The sequence below is a fragment of the Pelmatolapia mariae genome, linkage group LG8, assembly GCF_036321145.2.
Source record: "Pelmatolapia mariae isolate MD_Pm_ZW linkage group LG8, Pm_UMD_F_2, whole genome shotgun sequence".
In the NCBI taxonomy this organism is placed as follows: Eukaryota; Metazoa; Chordata; class Actinopteri; order Cichliformes; family Cichlidae; genus Pelmatolapia; species Pelmatolapia mariae.
Genome location: NC_086234.1, coordinates 20,062,956 through 20,083,335, shown reverse-complemented (window position 1 = coordinate 20,083,335; position 20,380 = coordinate 20,062,956). Strand labels below are relative to the sequence as shown.

The 20,380-nt window shown below is 40.5% G+C and overlaps 1 protein-coding gene across 1 annotated transcript; it reads right to left on the bottom strand.

Annotated features, from left to right (window-relative positions):
* Positions 1-26: 26 nt before the first annotated feature.
* ace (angiotensin I converting enzyme (peptidyl-dipeptidase A) 1) lies at positions 27-19,232 on the bottom strand. The gene is made up of 25 exons (XM_063481448.2): positions 18,872-19,232; positions 13,839-14,009; positions 13,664-13,751; positions 12,695-12,838; positions 12,381-12,572; positions 11,898-11,995; positions 11,569-11,738; positions 11,255-11,478; positions 10,829-10,973; positions 10,434-10,532; positions 8,867-8,989; positions 8,561-8,766; positions 8,288-8,424; positions 7,802-7,960; positions 7,275-7,362; positions 6,967-7,110; positions 5,505-5,696; positions 5,004-5,101; positions 4,706-4,878; positions 3,920-4,143; positions 3,682-3,826; positions 3,483-3,581; positions 3,161-3,283; positions 2,817-3,001; positions 27-2,087 (listed from the first exon to the last, which is right to left on the bottom strand). Exons 1-25 carry the CDS (start codon positions 19,103-19,105, stop codon positions 1,885-1,887), a joined length of 3,864 nt encoding a protein of 1,287 aa, XP_063337518.1. The 5' UTR covers positions 19,106-19,232; the 3' UTR covers positions 27-1,884.
* Between the last annotated feature and the right edge of the window lie 1,148 nt (positions 19,233-20,380).

The following is a 20,380-nucleotide window of genomic DNA, read 5'->3' as shown; positions in this document are numbered from 1 at the left end:
AGATGCAGCATTACTACTACTGAGGCCTTTGTTTTAAACCCTGAACCGCTCAGTGTCACAATAGACTTGACAAGAGGCCAAAAAACCCTGGGCTAGACTGAGCCACGTGGACCAACATGGACCAACTGTGGATAGCGCATTCATTTTTTTAATGGTTTAATTTTTTATAGACTCTTTTTTTGTGCAATACACTGAACATTTTGTTCCAGAGATTGTAACTTGTTAAGCGCTTCTGAATGTGCATGTACATTGTACATTAGAAGCTGTGTCGCATACAAAAGTAACTGGTTTTGATTGTGTTGTAGGAGCTAATGTACTGAAATTTTTTTCTGTATGTGTATTTTTTATATCTTTTTTTTCCTAAAGTTTCTGAGAAATGTTGCTGGTCATTTGTTGTGCTGTTTCACACCGTGCCTATTTCCATATCTAATCTGAGTGTATATATCTAATCTGTGATTGTAAATGTCCTTTCTGCTTCTATCACTTTGTGGTCAGGAGTCAGTGACTCTGTTAGGGATTTAAATCAAGATAAGTTGATTTGTAGATCATTTTCAACCCCTGCACTTAGAACATAATGACCAGCAGCCACTCTCTTATGAGTGAATGTTCACATCAAATGTACCCTGACTTTGCGTTGGAATGGTTTTGGCACTAGCCTCAAATGCAGAACGTGACATTATATATTGTTCAGATTATGTACTCGCATTGTTTGCCTGGTTTCAGGGAAACAGGATTTGTACTTATAGGTGAGTAATACTTGTAATACTTTAAACAGCCCCAGCGGATGCACTGTAATTTCCTGCATTGAATTCCACAGCAGTGAACGCCGAAAGCAGGTTTGTAACAAGTTGAAAAGCAATAGCTTCGTGTCCGTGTGTCGATTTAGTCAGGGAGTAAACTTGGCTGTTATTTATTATATCATCTTAGGCTAATACATTAACATACATATCTAAAGAATGTCATACAGGGAGTCACAACACTGGATTAGTTTAGTGGCATGATGTCTATGTGGAGACTTTACGATCCAGCATAGATAGGTACGTATAAATTGTATATAGTAACAAGTTGCGTTAAATTGACTGTTTTAATGAATTTGTTCTCTCACTGTCACTGAGCTTTGTATTTTTAAAAGACAGTAAGCCTTCTCTTGGATTGTTTCTAGGCCTCTGTGGCCCCCGTTAAGGTAAACCTGTAAGACCAATGATAGACTGCTGATATAAGCCTGTTATTAAACAGTCTCTGATGGGACTAAGTGTTGCTTTACTGCTCCAGTCTGTGTTACCTGAGAGCCTGCAGGTACTGTATTCTGTTGTGCAACTGTAGCCACTAAAGAGGTTGTATTGACTCTGTGAGTAAAGAGGGAAGGGCTGAAAACAATGCACAAGCTCTTTTTTTTTCATCGTGTGGTGTTGCCTTTTTTATGTTACTGTGCATTTTTTTTTATTGTAATGAAATTGTTTTTAATAACCTTTGTAATTCATTCATGTCACGTCTCCAAAAAGAGGCAGAATAAATATTTAATGTCTTTATTGTAGAAATGCTGAGGATTCAACTTATTAGAAAAAAATCAAATATTCAGAAACACTTACACAATGAATGACTTTACAAATTTTCATTTTAAAACTCTTCCTTCTTTAACATCAAAGCGTACAAATAAATTACAAAAAAAAATTGCATGTGTTCTTTTGCATAGGCAAGTAAGGAATTTTGTGTTTTTGTGTATACAATAAATATGCAAGACTTGGTAGGCAGACAAAACATGAGGAGCAAATTTGTTCAGATGTTGTGCAGTACACAAAAAACACTGATGTTCACATTGAGGTTGGTATTGTGCCAGCTACAGTGAGTCAGGCTTCACTCTCGTCGTTCAGTCTTCAAACATGGCTAATCTTTTTGCTTCAGCTCCATAGTAGACAAGGACTTTTCAGGCTTTCTTGCCTTCCTGTACATGTAGGCCATAAGGACGGTGACCACCAAGAGCAGCACGCCGAGGGCCAACAGGATCCACTGGCCGGCTATGGCAGCTGACTTGTTCACATTTAAACCCAGGAAATCCACTGTTTTAGCTTCACCTTTTGAAGTTGCACCTGTTGGGGATACAAACATATTTAAATGGTTGTTTTTCACTCAGCAATTAAAATGTAAAGAGTAGGTGTGCAGTCATTTTCAAATGGCTTCTTGTTGTGCTTATTTTGGAAAGCTATAGGGAAGAAACGTTTCCATCTACAGAGATCAGTAAAACCTGCTTTAACAAGAGGCCCAGCAGTAGCTAGGTATTTACAAGAGCTATTCATCTTCATACCAAGAGGTGGCGCAGGCTGATATGTCTTAATTAGAAAACTGCTATTCTTGTTCTGCGAGTAACTATGCACATGTGTATCAACATTTCTGTGTCGGTACTAGTTTGATAATAATAATAATGAAAAAGGTCAAATGTGAGGCCCGGTCTAATACTTTTAAAAAGCATTAAAAATCATTTCCATACTAATTTATTTAGTTTTGCATCTAGTTATTGGTTTCATAATTTAATCTCTCCAATAAGAGATGTGTTCACTTTTCTCAACTATCCCTACCAGGGACTTTCTTTCACTTTCTTGGTAATGTTTTCATCAATTCAGTCAGAGCGTGTGCATTGTGTAAAATGAGTAGGAGATTCATTTCAGCTGCAGCAGAGGAGAAACACACACACAAAGAATTCCCCTGTGTGTTTCTTTTTTTTTCAGAGTAGGTGTTCAGAAACTTTTGGCCTTGACTATGGAAAACATATTAGCAAAGTTTTGATGAGTGAATACATGTATGTGTTTCTGTTAACATACTAAAAGGCTTCCAGTCGTAATCTGGCCATCCACGAACATCATTGTTCTTGCTGTTCTCCTTCTCAAGCCATTCAATGAGAGGCTGGAAGTACTCCATGAGTGGCTGGGCACTCATTTTGGACTCGCCAGTGATCATAGCCATAGCCTCAGGCCAGGGCTTGCTGAAGCCCAGCTTCATTACATCACTGAAAACAGCAATAGAAAGGTTAGAGAGAAGGTCAGAGAAGACTAGGATAACTAATAAGGATGTCTCGGATAGACAATTAAACTGCCAGTGCTGAAAACAAAAAAATAGCATACATATGAGCGTCTCCACTTGAGTGTGTGTAAGTGTGCGTACTAACCCTAAGAGCTTTCCAGCTTCTTTGGATTGGTAGATGTCACAGGTGTATAAAGGTCCATTATGCTTGGCAGCATTACACAGAGCTTTGTGGAACTGAAACTGGATGACGAAGCTGACAAAATACCTGATTGAAGATGATGAAAAAGGAGGGTCAGCACTATGCTCAGTGTACAGTTGTGCTACTGCACAATAGTAAGATCATGTTGTGTTCCACAGCATATTTATCTTATCAATCATGATTAGGTGATGAGTATTGAATCATTTATCACTTATCGGTGATAAAATATCCCATGTATTTGTTCTTGAGAATCAAAAAGCCTTACCTGACGTAGGGAACGTTAGCCGGGATGTGGAACTTTGCACCTGGGTCAAAGTCCTCCTCAGTGCGTGTTACAGGTGGGCACAATCCCTGGTACTTCAGTCTGCAATACAAAGAAAAGAGGTATGCATGCTTGTTATAATTCCTTAGTGAATCATCATCTATGAATGCAATAAATGCATTTTCTGTGATATAAACTTTACCTGAGGTTCCACCATTCTTTATTGTACTCGGTGTGTGGGATGCGTCCATCAAACACCTTCCACCTCCATTGGTCCATCAGGTAGCCGAAAGGCAGGAAGGCAATCTTGTCAAGTGCAATGCTCATCAGGAAGTTGATGTCACTCTCTAAATGAGGTGTTTATAAATGCCAAAATCATATGCTGTAATACAGCAACAGATGCATTCAACGATTTTGCTTAAGTTGCAAACATCACTCACCATAGTTGTTCTCAACCTTGTCCAGGAGGCCGATGCTCTGGAGATGTTTGGGTGTTGACACAGACAAGGCAAGTACATCTCCAATGGCCTCATGAAAGCCGGGGTTGGCTCCATCACGGAAGGACACGGGCTGGTCTTTGTACTGTAGGAAATACTGAATGTGGCCCATCTCGTGGTGCACGGTGATCAGGTCATCCATTGTGACAACAGTGCACTGCTTGATCCTGGAGAAGCAAACAAAGAAATCATTAGAGCAAATTATGAAAATGTTTCAAAGACAAACTCATGATCCCACCTCACACAAATAATACTAATAATAGAGATAGTAAACATATATAGTTGACATGTTCTGCTAAAAAATATCCAAAGCAATACAAAAATACCCTTTTACTTGGCCCTGCCTATCTTTGCCTTCTCAGAGCCAATAGTTTGTCTTTGAGGTCAAACTGTTGCAGCCCAACAGGAAAAGGTTGGAGAAGATTTGAGGTGGATGCCACAGTGGAGCAGCATGTTAGGACAGTTGCTGATTCTAAACCAACCGTATTAGCAGACGGAAAGCAAATGAGGCTCTTACATTAGCTGAACATGCGTGAAAAGAAGAAGACTATAAAAGGTTTTTGTACATGCCATCCCATTTCATTGCCAGGCTTCTTTAGGGAGTGCCTTTGTTAAGTATCATATAAAGATTCTGAGATTTGACTGATATTCTGTAAGATTTTGGTAAGACTTCCAGGCTGCTACATGTCTCTTGATTCTAGCTTGAAGGGGAAAAAAGTTAGGCTCAACCTGAAGTCTTTTCGGTTATAGAAGTCCCACGCAGAGGCGTGGCACACCACCTGGCGTCCATCAGATGGCTTCTCCAGCATAGATTTGCTCCAGAATTCCGGCGGCATTGGCTCCAAACCAAGTGAGGTGAAAAATTTGTCAGATTCCTGAAACATTCTGATGGCATCCCATCCCTGAGTGAGAGAAATGAGAAAGACAGTAAGAAAAGATCCTTGCATATGTTTTCTGCGTGCTTCCTTGGATTTGGAAGTGTGCAGTAATGGTTTTAAAGCAACAGCTGGTTCATGCATCGATTTACCTGCTGCACCATGGCTGGTGTGGCGTCAACCTGTGTAGCGTCTGGGTAGGGTATGACCAAATCCATTATCCCAGACCACGTCTGTGCCCACATGTTGCCTGAAAAAGAGAAAAAACAGCACTCATGTTCCATATTTTTAGTCTTAAGAAGTCAGGTAGAAGGTCATCAGCTGTGCCAGTGTTTAACCAAGTGGGATTTAGGACTGTGAGTCGCTCCAATCCCTGACCATGTGGAACTGTCACACACAATCTCACGCTTGATGCCCCTGAAAGCAAATTAAATCTTGCCTAAATCCAAACGCGTCTACAGTCAACGACAGAAAAGAAGGGGCTACCCTCAGACATAAAAGGAGGGTTTTGTCTATAGTGTTAGAATACTTGGGATTCCAAAGTGAAACGCTGGCTGAAAAGTGGTTTTGTCCTGTGACCTTGCTATCATCAAAAAAACTAAATATCTGAAGTCCATATAGAGCCTCGAGTGCAGTCAAATCGCATTACTTACCAAGTAAATGAGCAGGAATAGGCCCCTTTAGGTTGATATAGTTGGAGCCATACTTATTATATAGACCCCTTCGAACATAAGCATGCAAGTTTAGATAGAGTGGCTCCAGCTCCTTCCACAGAGTCTCCAGATCTTCTTCAAATGTAGGCGTTTCATACAGGGAACGCCAGAAAGCTCCATTATCAGAGTGACCTACAGAGAATGCCAGAGAGAAATACCTTAATAGTAATCAGAGGAATACTTTAAACATCATCATGTAAAGTGTTTTGATTTGGAGAAGTGATTTATTTCATATTACTGGGGTGTCAGAAAAAGGCTGCTGTTTATTTGAGAGTAAAGCATTCACCTAGCATGTTGCATAATCCAACAATTTTTAGTAAATAATTAACAGTATATATAGTTCAAATCTGCTGACTGTATAGCAGATATCTTTTTATTAGGTCATCATTTCCTAAACACTAACAAGTAATGTGTAATCATAAACTCTATGTACCATAAAGTGTGTTTTTATTGCTATATCAAGTCAGTCGCCTGGTGTGATAATACATTCTGCTGTGTCACTGCAAAATGGAAAAATCTCTTTGATAAAATACCTGAGAGGACAATTTTTTAAAAGACAAATTTTTTAAAAATTTTCAGGCTCTTTTAGGTAAAGAAAAAGAAAAACCTTGGGTGTGATAAGGCGTAGGACTCTGGCTGAGGATAAGTGCTGTGGAGCAAATGATTTAACTCCTGGTCTTGATAAAATGTGAATCTGTGTGCGACAGTTTAACTGCAAATCCTAATATGTCCTCATTGTTTAGATATACCATCAGCCAAATACCCTGTGTGTACACACAGCTCTGTCACTTTGGAGATACTGTATATGCACACACACACTTTGTTAGACACACTTGTTCAGCTGCTCATTAATGCAAGCGCTTAATCACATCAGCCAGTCCTATGCCAGCAGTTCATAAACACATGATCAAGACGGCCTGTTTAAGTTTAAACTGAGCATCTAAATGAGGAAAAGAGGTGATATGAGTGAGTTTTCAATGTTGTAGTATTTATGAAACTGCTGACCTACTGGATATTTCCCACACAACCATCTCTGGGGGTTTTTTAGAGAATGGACCAAAAAAGAGAAAATCCAGTGAGCGGCAGTTCTCTGGGTGAAATGCCTCTCTGAGGAATGTTTCCAGCACTTTGTTGAATTTCTGCCAAAGAGGCAGTTCTGAATACAAAAGGGTCGAACTCAGAACCTAACAAAGTATCTGGTAAGTATAAATATGATGGACTGACTAAAGCAGTTCCTTGACTCCACTTATTTATACTAACCACACTTTGACTGCCATGCATCTGAAAAAAATCTGTTCTATAACTGCTGTCTCCATCAAGGCCAAACTTTTGAAAGTTTTCCAGCAGGACAGAGTGATGAAGAATCTCACAGTAGGTGTAAAATTACATTTTAATGTCATACCATTTAGTGTGGCAGCTTTGTTGGCCAGTTCAACATATCTCTTATAATCCTGACGGACTACTTTGCCAGCAGCATCTCGCCATCCTTTCCAGGCAAATAGCAGCTCATCGTAATCCCTGGACTCTGCCATGATCTTCTGGAGATCTGAAACAGATTTTAAAATATTTCATCATGCAAACTTTGCTTACTGTATACTCTCTAAGGCAGTGTGATAATAATTGCACTATTTAGCCTTATCACGTGCATCAGCTACCAAAAGCCATTATTTATCTGGAAGTCAATCTGCAGCATTTTTTCCATAGTCATACCTGGATCAAGAGGGAGGCATTCATTATTCTCTCTGCAGACCTCAGCCACGCTGTACTTGGTCTCCATGTTGGACAGGAGCGTATTGTACTAAAAAGGTAAAGAAACTACTTTTGATCCCAATGAAATTATCAGCAGGTTGTGACATTTACTAAATGTATATGACAGATTTCTACAGCTGCTCTGGAGGCAGAAAGCATGTGTGAGTATGGATATGGCAGCTTGTTTTTACACGTGCCAAGACCTGAGTTGGCTAATACCTCATCAGATAAATGCATTTCTTTGAGTATACAGTAGGGTTATTTGCACCTTTCTAAAACAGTGCCAACATATTCACATTGGTGCAAGTGGGTTCAAAACAAAGAGACAATCCTTTAAATATATTTAATATACAGGCTCTGATTGTGGTAGCTTATATTCTGCCTCCCTTTTTCATCTGCATTGTTATTGGGGAACACTTAAAGGTGTTTTAAACATCGAGAGCAGCTCTGAATACTCAGAATTCAGAATTTAGGAATTTCCTTCACACCTCTTCCAGTTCTGCAGAGGGGAGCGCAGCCCTCTCGATGTCACTGAGTTTTTTAATGATGCGTTTGACCGAGCCATCTTGGAAGTCAGTGGTGTCGTACTGACGGGCCTGCAGTCCATACTTCAAGGTGTGTGCTGACATCTCCAGGTTCTTTTCAAGCTAGAGAAGAATAATGAATAGCATTTATTTTATATTAAACAATTTTTCATTATATGGCAATGAAAGCAGGATGGATGGATGGATGGATGGATGGACAGATCAACAAATGGATGGACAGATGGTTGGATGGATGGACCAGTGTATAGGTAATTAGAATCATGCACACATGCATTTATTAGTGACACATTAACTCAATCAGTTATTGATTCATTGACACAGTTTGATCAAGAAAATTAATTTTATTGATTCAGCAAAACTATGAGCAGAGCTGACGCTTGAACAGGGTTAAGGTGATCTCCTTTGAGCTGGTTGGTCAGTGGGCCTCACCATTGCCTGCTTATTGGCTTCATTGATGTCAGTGTTGTACTTCCAGGAGGCCTCAGTGTATGCATACCATACCACCTCAGCTGTACTGTTGTACTCTTCCAGAAGCTTCTGTGCATCAAGCTCATCTGTGTTCTTGTCTGTGTAAACAGGAAAAAAGAATGTCAGCTAAAAATAAGTCACCTAACTAATGTTTCATATGTTTCTAAGGCTGCAACTTGTGATGACATTTATAAAATGTAAATAATCTTCGCTGTGCTCAATCCCGTAACTTACCGATATCTTCTGGGTAGCCTTCAGGCATAGGTGGGACCCAGTTGAAGTCTGGCCATCCCAACGTCTCATTCACATTTTGCTCCATCAACCAGTCAATAATAGGCTCAAAGTACTTCATGAGTGAGTTGGCGTTTAATTTATCAGTGCCTATAGCATCCTGGAGCACAACTGGCCAGCTTTCAGATGAGCCGGCCTGAAGGACTTTCCTGGAGGCATAAGAGTGAAATTGCATTGCATCTTTATTTTTCCCCCCATAAGCCATTAATTATAATCCTGGTATTTAACTTGAAGGTATAATCAGCTCACTTTAAAATGGCTCCCGCCTCTGCAGACCGGTAGATGTCACATGTGTGCAAGGGACCTGTGTGCTTGGCTGCTTCGCAAAGTTTTTCATGAAACTGGAACTGAAGGATGAAGCTGACAAAATATCTGCAGGGAGAAAAGAAAAGCTTTAACTTTTGCAAATGAAGGTCATATACCGCCCAAGGTAAAAGAAAAAAAAATGAAAAAAAATTAAATGACTATTTAGAGGATATGAATTATGTAACTCCTGTATGTGTTTGAGGCCACATATATGAAAGCTCTGCAATCTTTTTCTGTTAAAGTAATTGTAACTGTGATTTTTATTTCCATCTCCTAAATGAAACCAGATGGAGTCAGAGGATTTTCTCATACCACCCCAGCTTCTGCTACATTTCCTGCTATTGTAGGCCTGTAGTATTGTTTTAAAACCGCAATGCAGTGCCGCACACAATACCATACTTTCAGCTTGTCAGGCATTGTTGCATGTTCACTGCATTTACTTCAGCCACAGAGTTACCCTTCACACAATACCTATTATTAAGGCACTAATACAGTACTGTGCAAAGTCTGCACACATGGAAATGCAGTACACAAGGCAAAAACATAGTTTGTGTGATTGGAACAATGAAAGTCAATATTTAATATGATCATCTTTATTCTTCAACACAGCCTGAACTCTCTTAGAGAAGCTTTCTTGTAATTTCTTTAAGTAGTCTTCGGGAATAGTTCTCCAAACTTCTTCTTGAGAGACATTCAAAGCTCCTTTTTGGATGTTGGCTGCCTTTTGTTCTGTTCTCTGTAAAGATGATCCTACTCTGCTTCAATAATGTTCATGTCCGGACTCTGGGGAGGCCGATCGATGACTGATCTTGTTCCATGTTGTGGGTTTTTTTCCATCCCGGTACGCTTTTAGTGCACTGGCAGTGTGTTTGGGATCACTGTCATGCTGAAAAGTTAAGTCATTGCAAATCTATAACATAATTTTACATGTTGGATTAAAGATTTCATAATTCCAATAATACTGACAAGATCTCCTTCACCACTGGCTGAAATCCAGCCCCAAACCATGACAAAGCCTCTATCGTGCTTTAAAGATGGCTGTAGACACCCATCCCTTGAGTTAGGTGAGTTGTGGTTTTTTTACGCTTAAATAATTTCTAGATGAATGTTAAGTGGTTAAAAAAACAAACAAAAAATGTTTAAATTGCTCTTAAATGGTCAGCTACAGGGACTGGACCACAAAAACAGCCAGTGTCCAAAAATATTTGAAAGATTTTTACTCAAGACCATTTTTTAAGAACATCATCAAGTCCGGCTCCTTAGAGGCAAAATATAAAGAAATAGAGGGTGGCTCGAGACTTTTGCACAGTACCTATACACACTTCTGACAGTCTCCATTTTAAGGGATTTAAAATTTAAAGTGTTTTGTCTTTATTGCACTATCAAGGTACGCTTTTACTAGCGTACAGTGTCCAGTAGTGCTTGTATGAACACCACATTAATCAGGTTGCTGGGACTGTCCTGAAAATATCAATAATCCAATCGATCGGCTCCATCACGGGATGCTTACCTGATGTACGGCGTGTTCCCAGGGATGTGGTATTTTGCCCCAGCATCAAAGTGCTCCTCTGTACGCCTGGTGGGTGGGCAGATGCCTTGATATTTTGTTCTGTTAAAAGAAATAAGAGACAGGTTAATCCAGCCAGCCAATAAATCTGAGACCCCTGCTCTAATAATTACCTGTTTGTCACATGTCAGTCATTGTAATTCTTTTCTCCTACTGGCAATCGTTTCCCTCCAAGATGAATAAAGCACTAACTTTCTTGAGTCTATGCTGGTTGCCCAGCACCCAAAGATGCCTTTTGTTACTTAAGTATAGGCTTATCTAGAAAACCATTCAGTCCAAACATATTTCACAAACAATTCTTTTAACTTGTACAACAGTTTCTATGCATAACCTCCTACCTGAGATACCACCAGTCAGCATTGTAACGCTCCGGAGGGGTCTTTCCACTAAAGACATCCCATCTCCAGAGGTCAATAAGGTAGCCAAAGGGAAGGAAGGCTATCTTCTCCAGAGCCATTTTTAGCAGGTAGTTGGTGTCAGTTTCTAGAGAAACACAAAGCATCATTTAGTAAAACCAGACAAACAAACAAATAGGATAAGAAAGATATTGATATAAGAATTCATCTCAGTTGTCTGAGTGTATAAAAATCTGGATTTTATTACACTTCTGGTATTAGAATCTTGGGGATAAATTACACAGTGTTGCAGTGTTGAGCTTCTAAAAGATGCCCTTATATGGAAGCCTTCTTAGTTATGGTACTGAAGCCCACCAGAAGGGATGTTGGTGGTATGGAAAGGTTTTATTTCTGTGTTCATGCTATTACCGATGTCAGATGTCACAGATTCCAGAAGATTAATGGTTTCCAGATGCTTGGGCGTAGAAACCGAAAGGGACAAAACATCACCGATAGCCTCGTGAAAACCTGGGTTGGCTCCACTGCGGAAGCCCATAGGCTTGTCCTTGTACTGCAGGTAATACTGAATATGTCCCATCTCATGGTGTACAGTGAAGAGCTGTTCCATCGTGACTGTGGTGCACTGCTTAATTCTTAAAGCAGGAATGCAATGTGAATAGAATTGCTTTTTACGTTTTATTAGCAATGAAAAATATGTGAAGCACAACTAAAATTCATTTTACCTGAAGTCCTTGCGATTGTAAAAGTCCCAGGCAGACGCGTGGCACACCACCTCTCGACCCTCAGGCTTAACCAGCATGGATCCCTCCCAGAATTCCTCAGGCATCCTCTCCAAACCCAGAGAGGTGAAGAACTCCTCGGCCACACGAAACATGTGTGTGGCGTTATAGCCCTGCGAAGTGGAAACAATCAGACTAGTCGCAATTAATGCTGTTTGACAAAATTATTATAATTGCAGTGAAAGCTTGATGGTCTGGAAGAACCAGAGAATGTTCTTTCCCCTCCTCCTTTAACCTAATCTAGTTCCATAAAAGCTTCCCGTCCTACTTACTTGTCTGACCATTTCATCAGTCACATCAATGTTAGGTTTGTCAGGAAATGGGATCATCATATCATAAATGTTGTTCCAGGTCTGGGCCCACATATTTCCTGGGGGTGAAGAGGAAAACACACTTAAGCAACAGTTCTGACTTACTGTGTTGTGGACCACTCACAGGCACTGTAGGAAATGCCTGCTGCAGCATGTTTATGCACAGCAATGAGATAAGAGCATTATACTACTCCCATGGTGTGCCTGCATCCTAATTCTCTGAGCTCATATTGGCCATGGCATATGTGTTTACTACACATGATTAAAAAATTACTGTTTATGTTAAAGACATTAATGTTAAAAATAAATAAATCGTAATAAATTACAAATTAAAGACTACCCTGCCCTTTCTCATTTTTTGCTATATTTTTTGGCCGACCAACTCCTGAGTAATGCATGCATGTACATGTAGCTCATATTGGATGGATACTGCATGCATTTTACCTAGCAAGTGAGCAGGGATAGGTCCTTTAAGGTTGATGTACTTGGGGCCATACTGGTTGTAGAGCTGGCGGCGCACAAAGGCATGCAGATTCAGGTAGAGGGGCTCAATGGTCTTGTAGATTTCTTCCAAGTCCTGCCTAAAGGTTTCAGTCTCATACCAAGAGCGCCAGTCATCTCCAGTGTCCTGAAATCCTGAACAGGGCAAAAATGTTAATGTGGTCATTTCTACTCCTGTGTCCTCACTCTGCTTTGCTTCTTCTTCACTCCATTAGGAATCTCCTGCTCGATATCAACAGCTAGCAAGGAGTACTTACCGTCAGCTCGCGAGGCTTTGTTGCTGAGCTCCACAAAGCTCGGATAGTACTGTTTGAGTGGCACACCTGACGCATTGTGCCAGCCCTCCCAGGCAAACAGCAGCTTCTTGTAGCTCCTGGAGTTAGCCATGATCTCTGTGAGCTCTTTAAAACAGAAATGCAAAAAGATGTGGAAAAAGTGTCACAATCAGGAAGATGCTAATCCGGTGCATTACACTCAAAAGCTTCAGGTTTTCCTGAACACATAGTGATGTGCTGGTGGTTAGATTTCTGTCTGCTCACGTTATCACAGCAGGAAGACTTGTGATAACTTGTGTTATTTTGACAATTACTTAAACCAACAATTTTCTTCAAAATCCCAGAGAGAGGAAATGAAGGTTAGGAAAAGGTGAAAGTTGAGCTGCACAGAAAATGGCAGGGAAAAGCCATACCTGAAAGTCTTTGTTATGATAGAGATAATAGTGTTTTTGTGAGGGGATGTGTCATGGAGTAACCCAAGATGGATGATTTCCAAGAATAAGAAACCAATAACGAGTATAGGGACTGCACCTTAATGAACGCATTTACGTATACAAACTAAAAAATTGTAGCAGAACTGATTGGTTTTGCACTCTTGCCTCACTGTTACTTTATGAAGTTTTTGCCAGCAAAGCACAGAGGACTATTGTTCACAATTAACACTGTTGAAGTTAAAAGCTACCCATGTGTTTTTTCTCTAGATTTTCACTCAACATAACCACAGCACTTCCCCTGGAGGCCTCCCTGAAGTGAATATCCCCACCCTGCTACTTTTAAAAGCTGATAAGATCTTAATCACTTAAAAGTGTTTTCTTCCCCGGACATTGTTGACTTGTTCATATTCTTTAACACTGCCTTGTTTTGACGTGAACATCTTAAAAATTCTTGCATCATATCATTTGCTTGTCTTGTTTGACCTTCAAAACTGAGCATTTATTATAGTGAACTCACCAGGTTCCAGACTCCAGCTGATGTTTGGCTGTGGGTGCACCTTAGATGTCGAATAAATATTGTCCATGGTGCTCAGAATGGTGTTATACTGTAGAGAATTTTTTAAAAAGATACAAAAGAGTTTAGCAGTGTCACAAACATGGTTACCGACTCGTTAAATATCTGACAGACAAACCTCCTCTCTTTCTCCCGGGAGAAGGTTGGCAGCACCGAGTAGCTTGATCTTTTCCATCAGTTTTTTGTCTTTAGGGTCAGGAAGGGTGTTGAGAACTCCAGAAGAGAAGACCTGCTTAGCCTTCATCCCCCATGCCTCCACGAATGCCTGTTCTTCAAGAGATGCACTTACCTAAAGACAAAACAAGGTAGACGTAAATGATACGGCTACTAAATATTTTAAACAAGTGCAATAAATTGCACTAGCAATAAATAATAATTATCAAAAATGTTTATGGCATGTGTTTTTTTAAACCATGAAAAAGCCAAAGGTGCAGGATCATTCTTTTTTTTTTTTCTTTCTTTTTTTTGTAAATATTTGAATTATTGATATCTGTCAAGAGCATAAGTGAACACTTGAGAAAACTCAGACTTGGTGAAAGTCTCTGTTGAGCTGTACTGTAGGAACTAGCTGTTGGCACAAAGTCATACAGGGTTGGACTCTTATTATCAGCTTGTTATAACACATGCCAGTTTTTTGTGAAGACTGTCATCCTCCAGAAAATGAAAGGACGGATCAGTTTTACAAGCTGCTATTATAGACCAGAGTGCACTTTCAAAGCAATGTAACTGCCAGCATCCATGTAAAACATATCTTATGCAATGCGGGTGTCTTTCTTCATCTTGCATCATGAGTCTGCAATTAATTTTTCCGTGGACCCACACGAGAAACTGGGACTGTTGTGGAGGGCTGCACCAACTCAGTAGGACTGAGTCCGGCTTATCAGTGTGGCCCTCCACAACAGTCCCAGTTTCTCGTGTGGGTCCTCGGAAAAAAATGTATTGCCCAAGCAACACAACTACAGTGGCATACTGAAATACGCAGTCAAACTACTGAGCCTGAACTAAAAAGTGACTCCCACATAAAATACAGTGGCTTGCAAAAGTATTCGGCCCCCTTGAACTTTTCCACATTTTGTCACATTACAGCCACAAACATGAATCAATTTTATTGGAATTCCACGTGAAAGACCAATACAAAGTGGTGTACACGTGAGAAGTGGAACGAAAATCATACATGATTCCAAACATTTTTTACAAATAAATAACTGCAAAGTGGGGTGTGCGTAATTATTCAGCCCCCTGAGTCAATACTTTGTAGAACCACCTTTTGCTGCAATTACAGCTGCCAGTCTTTTAGGGTATGTCTCTACCAGCTTTGCACATCTAGAGACTGAAATCCTTGCCCATTCTTCTTTGTAAAACAGCTCCAGCTCAGTCAGATTAGATGGACAGCGTTTGTGAACAGCAGGTTTCAGATCTTGCAACAGATTCTCGATTGGATTTAGACACCAGACAGGTCAGGGATAAAGTTATTGAGAAATTTAAAGCAGGCTTAGGCAACAAAAAGATTTCCCAAGCCTTGAACATCCCACGGAGCACTGTTCAAGCGATCATTCAGAAATGGAAGGAGTATGGTACAACTGTAAACCTACCAAGACAAGGCCGTCCACCTAAACTCACAGGCCGAACAAGGAGAGCGCTGATCAGAAATGCAGCCAAGAGGCCCATGGTGACTCTGGACGAGCTGCAGAGATCTATAGCTCAGGTGGGGGAGTCTGTCCATAGGACAACTATTAGTCGTGCACTGCACAAAGTTGGCCTTTATGGAAGAGTGGCAAGAAGAAAGCCATTGTTAACAGAAAACCATAAGAAGTCCCGTTTGCAGTTTGCCACAAGCCATGTGGGGGACACAGCAAACATGTGGAAGAAGGTGCTCTGGTCAGAGGAGACCAAAATGGAACTTTTTGGCCAAAATGCAAAACGCTATGTGTGGCAGAAAACTAACACTGCACATCACTCTGAACACACCATCCCCACTGTCAAATATGGTGGTGGCAGCATCATGCTCTGGGGCTGCTTCTCTTCAGCAGGGACAGGGAAGCTGGTCAGAGTTGATGGGAAGATGGATGGAGCCAAATACAGGGCAATCTTGGAAGAAAACCTCTTGGAGTCTGCAAAAGACTTGAGACTGGGGCGGAGGTTCACCTTCCAGCAGGACAACGACCCTAAACATGAAGCCAGGGCAACAATGGAATGGTTTAAAACAAAACATATCCATGTGTTAGAATGGCCCAGTCAAAGTCCAGATCTAAATCCAATCGAGAATCTGTGGCAAGATCTGAAAACTGCTGTTCACAAACGCTGTCCATCTAATCTGACTGAGCTGGAGCTGTTTTGCAAAGAAGAATGGGCAAGGATTTCAGTCTGTAGATGTGCAAAGCTGGTAGAGACATACCCTAAAAGACTGGCAGCTGTAATTGCAGCAAAAGGTGGTTCTACAAAGTATTGACTCAGGGGGCTGAATAATTACGCACACCCCACTTTGCAGTTATTTATTTGTAAAAAATGTTTGGAATCATGTATGATTTTCGTTCCACTTCTCACGTGTACACCACTTTGTATTGGTCTTTCACGTGGAATTCCAATAAAACTGATTCATGTTTGTGGCTGTAATGTGACAAAATGTGGAAAAGTTCAAGGGGGCCGAATACTTTTGCAAGCCACTGTAAATAAATATTTATGTTTACAATCTATTAAAAATAAATAATTAAATTTAAAAATAAGAGCAATAGCCTACATTTAGTCTCCCTTAAAGAATCATGCAGATTTCTTGAAATTTGCTGGATGGCTGAACATGGAGTTTGATGCAAGGATTTAAGCTAATCTTTGTCATTTCTACTTTTTCATCTAATGTCATCATTTTTTCCAGTTCTTTAACCATTTATTTTACCAGCCTTCTGTTTTTGTCCCGTAACTGTGTAACTAGAATATGTCTTCAAGTTGCTGGTTTATTGATAGCTGTAACAATACATCTTCCCCGTGGTGGCAATAAAGAGCTCTACCTATCTACTGAGCAAGTGCTAAGTGAAATAACCCTTGTTCAAGGATAACATCTCTAAAAAGAAAAAAATACTATAGCTACTCAAGTCCACATGCTTATCTGCTGCTCCAGTAAGTGTCAAGAGCTTCTTTTTATAGCAATCATGAAGACATAGGTCATGAACAATAAGTCTCAGAAGAATGGATGCACTCAAGGCCGCTGTGCCGTTCAACACTCATTTGCTCCTCTATAAACTGTGCATCTTATATGCACCTCTGACTTTTTTTGTAAAGAATTCCTTTAATGGTGTTGCAGCTTTTTATTATTTGTAGTAGGTGTAGAGAAAATCAGACTAGCTTCTATAAGTATGAAAAAGATTACAAAATAATTGCACACGCATATTGATGCAACCATTATTTGCGCCACACACATGCTGACAGAACAGTAGCTTCTCACAAGTAATGTTTCCACTGTAAGCCTTTCTTATCTGCTTCTTTAGCAGCCTTCCCTAAAATAACAGGCTGTGGGAGAAGGGAAAAAAACAAAGAAACGGTGCGGCTGAGAAGCATTAACTCTGACCTTTGTGCTCTACCTCTCAATCTCTATTTTTCTCAATCATTTTCTCTCTGCAAGCTTGCACTCAATTTCTGCTACATTTATATATTTTCTATTAGTAATAAATTGGTTTACAAATTTAAATTCAATTTTACCTTTTGGAATGAGCTGTCTCACCTATTATTAGCATTTAAACTGATTACAGAAATACAGTCTTTACATTTCAATTTTTTAAAGATATTTTTAAAACATCTGCATCTCAAAAAACACTAATGTTGAAGAAAAATGTGCACTAAGTTATGCAACGTTTTCTATAATATGAACACATACAAGTAGCATTGAAAAAAAAGAAGCAGCTCTGTATGTTTGCAATGAAATGGATGCCAAAGCCTCTGATTTTGACATCTGCTGATATTTCACTTTTTTTCCTATTGGATCCTCTCCACGTACAAAAGTTTAACTTGCAATGACAATCACCTTCGCCTCCCTTGAAGCTACAAGTAAAGTGTGTTTATGCACATATTTGCTTTTTGTGAACGATCAGTGTGCAAATATGACTTTTCAAAATATTTAACTGCACAAGATTTGCTGAGCAGCCCATATCGCAAAATGTCTCTGTCAAGCTGACTGGCTGCCAGATTAGACGGAGTTCTGTGCTCGGATTCACTTTGATCCTTCTTTAAAAAAACTCAGGGGAGGAAAATATGCTCATGCGCAGCATGTGCGAGGCTGCTTGTCTTTCACCTTCCATCACAAAAGCAGGCTGCGGAACAAAACACATTCTGTAAATTGACCCTGTTCAAGGAGTTCAGTGTGGGACACCTGTTGTGTGTGTGTTTGTCAGGGAAGTGGTGTTCAAAGCCTAGATAGTTTACCAAATTCCTGTTTCGACAGCTGTCCAACAGGACTTGGATGTTTGACTATTTCATGGGCGTGCGTCTTTTCCACACCTCAGCAACTTTGTTGGTTTCTGTCTCCAGTCGCACTGTACTTTTCTGCTGCCTTACTGGCTTTATCGTGTCCCTAAGCTTTTAATGCAACTGTTTCTCAAACCTGTGGTAACATGCAGTTTTAGAACAATTGCAATCTGATATTAACGTGTCGCAGCTCCCTTCTAAGAAAACACATTTTGAAATTGCTTTAAAAAGGCATTTTACTGGCTGCAAATATTGCCACAACGGGCTATAAAGACTACTGGTGTGTGCAAAACTACATTTAGTAGAGAGTGCTACCATGAGGACAAAATACTTCAAGCAGAAGAATCATAAAGCAAACAGTTACTCGAGAAAAAAGGCCAACATAAGAGCAGGCGAGACCCATTAGAATTATATTTTAAAGACATTCACACCACAGGCATTCAGATCTCATTTATTTTCCAGTAAAGCGCAAGCAGAGTTGGCTGCGTTGGGAGGAAACTGAGCATGCAATGCTGGAGAGAGATGAATAGTAGTAATCTCCAAGTCAAGCAGAGCTGAGTTCCCCAGAAAACTCTGCATTTCTGGTGACAAGATGCTAGTAGTGACAAGAGTGATGTACAGTGGACAATGAAACATCAGCATGAGAGAAAGAGTTGGCCACCGAGTTGTCTTGTGAGCTTGAGACTGCAGATGTCTTACCTGAAGCTTTGAGTTGTGGTCTGTTATGTTGGTGTTGTAGTTCCAGCTGGCAGAGACACTGTGGAAAAACACCTCCTCGGCAGTGCTGTTGTAGTCACTGAGGAACCTTTGTGCATCACTGATGGTGTCTGAATATTCCCCAGGCAGCCAGCTTTCTGGCAGAGCCTCAGATAGCCCAAAGACTGGCAGCAGCAGCAGTACTGACCACAGAAACCTGTCCAAACCAGTACCCATGGCTAGCCCCCACCAAGACACAGTGGCAGAAAAAAGCCGTGAAGTGAAGTAGTTGGTGGAAGGGCTAAAAATACACTTGCTTCAATGAAGTGAGAGTACACCTTCCCCCTGAAGCTGTTGTCTCATCCACTCCTTCACTCTTCCCTTCTTTGCCTCCCAGCCTGGCTGCTGGTGAAATGCACAGGAGCCAACGCGAGCTTCTTTTTAAGTGCCAGTGTAACCCAGCCCACATTTCCCTGCAGCCTTCCCTTTTACTACTTTACACCACTGAACAAAGTACCCCATACACCCCCTTCCTCTGTAATTTTCTCCCTTCCCTTGTTTCCGTTTCTGTTCACCAGCCTGAGAGGATTTGGATGGCTGGCTGATCAGAAGTTTCGGTAACAGAGCAAGATGAGATACAGACTATGACACACTGGTGCAGTGTGCCTGCCTGCTTGGCTCCCTGTAGAACAGTGGCTCCTCACTAACCGGCAGTGGAGTGTCTGGGAGGGACTCCACATACTTTGCTCTCAGTTCCCTCCTTTAGCTCAGTCGGGAGGGGGAGTTATAAAGACAGGGCAAATGAAAGAGGGGATAAGGGAATGAAGCTGGAGGGTGGGAGGGTGGCAGGACTCTGGACAAAAGGACCGAGAGATCAGCAGAAAAAGGAAGCAAGTAACAAAAAAATGGTGAGCAACTTCAGTTGAATATTGTGGTCAGTGTGCATCATGATCATTATGTTCTTGGTTCCCACACATTCATAACGCCACTGTTTAGATTACCTAGAATGAGGATGTTTACACCACTCAGGCTATGCGACACAACTGCAGTTAAGTGTACAGTCCCACTATAATGTAGCATGTAATAAGCATTATTTCACTGGCTGTTGCACAGCAACCGTCAGAGCAATTTGTGCAAAACCATAATAGTGGAAGCTTATTCAGTAAAGGGGAAATATTCTGAGACATTTCTTTTCTCTAAAATAAGAACCATGTGCACGTGTTCCTGCCATAATTGAGTAAACCAACCAATTTCACTGAGTTTTTCTTAATCCCAAACCAAGCTGCTACAGTATTTCACTTCCCAGTAATCCCCTGACAAAGCCATTTGAATAAAATTACAGTACACACAGCATTCAATGAGCAGAGTAATGTGAAATCATCTACAGCTTATAAATACCTAAGAAAAAAGACAAAAACAATGTTTGGCATTCTTAACCCTGTTTACAGCCCAATACATGCATACATGTATTTTCACTGCCTTTATTAGACCTTCAAAGTGTCATTTAATGCT